Source organism: Pteropus alecto, unplaced genomic scaffold (genome assembly GCF_000325575.1).
Source record: "Pteropus alecto unplaced genomic scaffold, ASM32557v1 scaffold113, whole genome shotgun sequence".
Taxonomy (NCBI): Eukaryota; Metazoa; Chordata; class Mammalia; order Chiroptera; family Pteropodidae; genus Pteropus; species Pteropus alecto.
In genome coordinates, this window is record NW_006433949.1 from 7,195,514 (window position 1) to 7,200,204 (window position 4,691).

General features: G+C 59.4%; 1 protein-coding gene across 1 annotated transcript in view; it reads right to left on the bottom strand.

Moving 5' to 3' along the window:
• Window positions 1-283: 283 nt before the first annotated feature.
• The window catches only part of LOC102895134 (RIMS-binding protein 3A), a 5,541-nt gene continuing 1,133 nt past the window's right edge, over window positions 284-4,691 (bottom strand). Inside the window, exon 2 of the mRNA XM_006908722.3 lies at window positions 284-4,687. Within this exon, the coding sequence (XP_006908784.1) occupies window positions 747-4,687 (3,941 nt within the window). The 3' untranslated portion in view covers window positions 284-746. The remainder of the gene's footprint in view (window positions 4,688-4,691) is intronic.

Below are 4,691 nucleotides of genomic sequence, written 5' to 3' on the forward strand. Positions count from 1 at the left end.
AGTGCTGGGGAAAGGGACCCTCTGCTGGTAGACACAGACACCACCCTCCATAAAGGGACACACAGCCCATGGGCAGGGACACCTGTGGGGGCCCTGCTTCTCAGCCTTGGCTCCTGGCAGGGCCCTCGGCAGCCCTGAAAACAGACCCTGTGTTAGGTTCTTCTAAACAGCAAGGGGGTGCCCTTCCTACTCCCACAGCTGGGAAAATATGTCTGTAGCCCTTGTAGGCCCCTTAACAGAAGACAGGGAGGAGAGGAAGGCTCATGTTTCCCTTGGTTGTGCTTTCACTTCTAAAATATTCTTTTTCTTTTTTCTATCAACATTTTAATGAGGGGTTGAACATAAGATAGAAAAATAACATTCTAGTCACATTTTTTTTTTAAGAGGCAGGCTTTTCTTGAGACTTTCATACAAGGCAATGGATGAATAATGTTCACCTCCTAAAGAAAACGCATACTGAGCACAGAAAGCCACTTCTTCAAATGCCTGTTGGAGTTACCAACAACGCCGAACCAGCCTGTCACACTCTAGGGGCTGAGTGTCCTGTTTTTTTTGGAAACAGCTCAGTTCAGACTTAAGCCCTGTTGCTCTCAGAGGCTAGGGGATGCCTGACGACTGTCATCAGTTTCACATAGTGGGGTGATCACAGAGGGGAGGAGGGGTGTTGGTGGAAGGGTCCACATGCTTGCTTCTCCTCTGGTGGGGCGCTGGTGGCCAGAGGCTACTACCCCCGTGGGTAGCCTTGCTCACTCTCCATGGAGGGACATGTGATCCAGCAGGTGAGCTGGGACTAGGCCTCTGTGACCGCCTGATTCCCCATAATAGTATCCCTTGTCATCTACAGGCCCGTAGACTGTGACTACGTCCCCTGCTTTCAGCGATAGCTTGCCCTTCACCAGGCCCCCTCCTCGCCTGTCCTTGGGGTCATAGTCCAGAGCTGCCACCATGGTTGTCGGAGTCCACAGTGGAGGCCTCCTGGTGAGTCCACGAAAATCATCGAGGTGGGCCACAGAGGGCGTGTGCCCCTGCGCTGGCAAATGCCGCCTCCTGTCAGTCTGCTCCATGCCTGACTCTGCTTCAGCCACCAGGTGCCCAGGGATGTTGCCCACTTGCCCATTGCATTCACCATGGTAGAAGCCATGTGGGTCCAGAGAGCCCCACACTCTCAGCAATTGCCCTTTCTGAAAGGCCAGCTCCTCCTCTGCAACCTCGGGGTTGGCAGACATCACTAGGGGGTCATAATCAAAGAGGGCCACAAAAACCCTGACTGGAGTGTCCACGCCTACCCCCAGCTGTGGGGGGCCATCCCTGGACATCTTAATGACTTTGTTGGATGGAGCTGGACAAAGCACTGAGCTGGGCTCATGGAGCTGGCAATCCCTCTTGCTACCCAGAGCCTGACCTCGCCCGCTCTGGGCCCTAAGCTCCCTTCTCTGCTCTTGTCTCTCTGTGCCCCATGGACCGAAGCACACTGCCTCCGCCTTCTGCAAAATGTTGCGAAAGTCAGACACGTATCGTTGGCTTGTGCCCAGCTGGGGAGCGGTGAACACTTGGGCATCTTGCTTTTGCCTGAGGTCCTTCTCAAGGGTGGCCTTTTCCTGACATAGTTCTTTCCCAGGCCCACACTCGGGGGACAGATGGACAACTCCCAGAGCAGGGCTTTGGCTGGTGCCCCTGTGCTGGTAGTGGTCTTCTTCCTCCTCAGACTGGCTACTGGGCAGAGGCAGCCTGTAATTCTGGGGACTCTTCTGAAATAACACCTCCTTTCTGCATACCTCCCAAGCTTCTGTGGGCCCCTGGCCTTGGCTGCCAGCCTTTGCACTTGGATATTCTCTTTCTGAACTCAGGTTACGCACTGGGGAGTGCCTCTCTGGCAGTTCTTCAGGGAATGCTTCTAGGAACTCAGCCCGGGGCTCCCCACAGCTTCCGGGGGTGTGAGAGCTGGCTTTGGCAATCAGGGGAGCCAGTGCCAGCCTCTGAGGGCAAACGGGGAAGGTGACTCTGCATGGGAATTGGTCGCCACATGTATAGCTAAAGGGAGAGTTCTCCGGTAATCGTTTACAGGTGACACAGTCCTGAGGGATCTGAGCTGGCACCGAATCCAGGGACTCCCCACAAAGTGACATGGTTCTCACCGAGACCTTCTGGCACATCAGGGGCAGCTGGAGCTGGGACGATTCCAACAGGGTGCTCCCAGCAGTGGCATCAGTGACCTCTGAAACCTTGAGCCCATCGGCGTACACAGCATAGCCAGTGACCTGGACTCCATTGGAGGATCCGGCAGAATCGATGGTCACTGGGAGCCAGCTGACCACCAGGAGGCCTGGGGAGGTGTGGTGTTCCACCAGCACGTCCAGTGGAGGGTCAGGGGGTCCTGCCAAGGGTGTGTCAAAGGTGATGGTGGAAGACATGGTTTCCCAGTGTGTCTGCAGTGAGTCCCATGGCAGCTGCACCTCCACCCGCGCCTGGTACCGTGTGCTGGGATGCAGGTTTTGAAAGGTGTAGCAGCTCACACCTGCTGGGGTCAGGGCATGCTCCTGGTCATCAAGGTACACCACGTGGGGATGGCTGCTGCTGCTGTAGACCCAGGTGATCTCAGCCGATGTGGCTGCAACATTCTGCAGGTGTAGTTGCTTGGGGGCCACACAAAGGACCCCTTTGGCCCCCAGAAGGGGTCTGGAGAAGTCCTGCTCCTCCACACTCTGCAGCAAACCAAGCCAGCCATCTTCTGTCTTGGCATCTGAGATTTCTATTGCCACTTCTGTCTTGGAGCCCACCTTTTTCTGGCACGTCCCTCTGTCCACAGCTCCCTGAGTTTTCCCAGGCAATAAGCTGTGACCAGTGCCTTCCTTTGAAGCTTTGCCCTGCCCAGCTGGGACCTGAGTGGGGCCAAGGTCTGGGGACTCTGGGGGCAGGCAGCCAAAGATGTCACTGTCTGGAATCTGCTCCACCAGGTTGGAGGGCACCAGACCCCGTCGGCCATCCTCAAGCTCCCCTTCATAGAAGCCATCTTCATCCATGTCTCCAAAGATATATACGTAATCCCCAGCTGTGAGGGGCAGCTCACTCTCAGGGTGTTCATTGGGCCCCTCGAATGGGTTATAGCTATATCGAACCAGGAAGATCTTGAGCTTGAGGGCGGCAGGGGCCTCTGAGTCCCCCACTTCCAGCGTTGAAGACACACTGTCTGGATCCAGATCCTCCACCTCACTGGCTGTGTCCATGTCCAGAGCAGGGCAAGATGGCACGGTGGCCCATATGGACTCCACCTCTGAGGAGGAGTTCGACTGGGAGCTGGTTTTCTTGGCTTGGGGGCTGGAGTCCAGAGGTTGGCTGGCTGGAACTCTGTCTGGCACTTGGGGTGCACTGACTGGGTCCCCAAGGGCAACTGGGCTCTCCAACAGAGAGGTTTCTTTCTCCTGTTTGTCTCTGCTGGGCTGTGATGATGCTTGATCTTCAGGCTCTGGCTGGAACCTGGTCCTTCTGCTATTCTTGCCTTGAGAATCCGGAGCTGGGGGCGCCTCCCAGGGTTCCTGGGGAAGGTGACCAGGCTGACATTGCAGCGCCCGCATCTCCTCTCGAGCAGCCTGGAGATCACTCAGGGCCTTCTGCAGGTCATGCTGCAGCTGTTGCTGCTTGTCCTGCCCGCGTGCCGCCTGCTGCAGCAGCTGCTCCGCCAGCAAGCCGGTGGCATCCCGCTCCTGGCACGCGCGGCACAGCTGCCTGCGCACATCGTTGTTCTCCGCCGCCACCTTCCGCATCCAGTCTGCCTGGGCCTGCAGTCGCGCGTTCTCCTTGGCCAGCCAGGCACCCTCTCGTAGCGCCGCCTGCAGCTGCGCCTCTGCCTCCTCGCCGCGCCGCCTCGCCTCCGCCGCCTGCGCACCGAGCTCCTCGCACTCGCGCCGCCGCGCGCCCAGCTCGCGCTCCAGCGCCTGCACTTGGCGCCGCGCATCCTCGCAGGATGCACTCTGGCCGCCCGCCTCCGCCCGGGCTCTGCAGGTGGCCTGCTGCAGCGTCAACTGCCTCTGCAGGCGAAGCACCTCCCGTTGGGACTCGCGCTGCAGCCGGTCCAAGTCGCTGATGTTGAGCCACTGGGCGCTGGCCGCACCCCCACTAGGGTGCGGGGCGCTGCCGAGGCCCGAGGCGACGTGTGCCTGCAGCAAGCGACACTCCTGCTGCAGCTCTTCTATCTGTTTGTCCTTGGCCAGCAGCGCGCTCGCCTGCTCCGACAAGTCCCGAGAGCGTTGGCGGGCGAAGGCCTGGCACAGCTCCAGGCCAGCGCGGCTCTCGCCCAGCACAGGCGCGCTCACAGCCCGCAGGTTGGTTTCTTGCAGCTTGCGGGCCCGGTCTTCTAGGCGCCGCGCCAGGCCTGTTAGCTCCGCATGCTTCACCTTGAGCCGCTTCACCTTCTCGTCCTCCTTGTCTGGGAAGCCTGCGCGCCGCAGCTGCATGTTCTCTGCATGCAGGCCAGAGCAGCGGCGCGCCAGCACCTGCAATGCCTGGGACAGTTCCGAGTTCTGCTTCACCAGCTCCTGGTAGTCCAAGCTCAGCGGCGAAAGGGTCAAGGCCTCGCAGGGCTGGCTCCCGGAGTCTTCTCTTGGCGGGTCGCTAGGTCCCCTGTGCTCCGATGGTGGTGGTGGTGGTGGTGGTGGTGGCGGCGGCGGTGGCGGCGGCGGCGGTGGAGGCGGCGG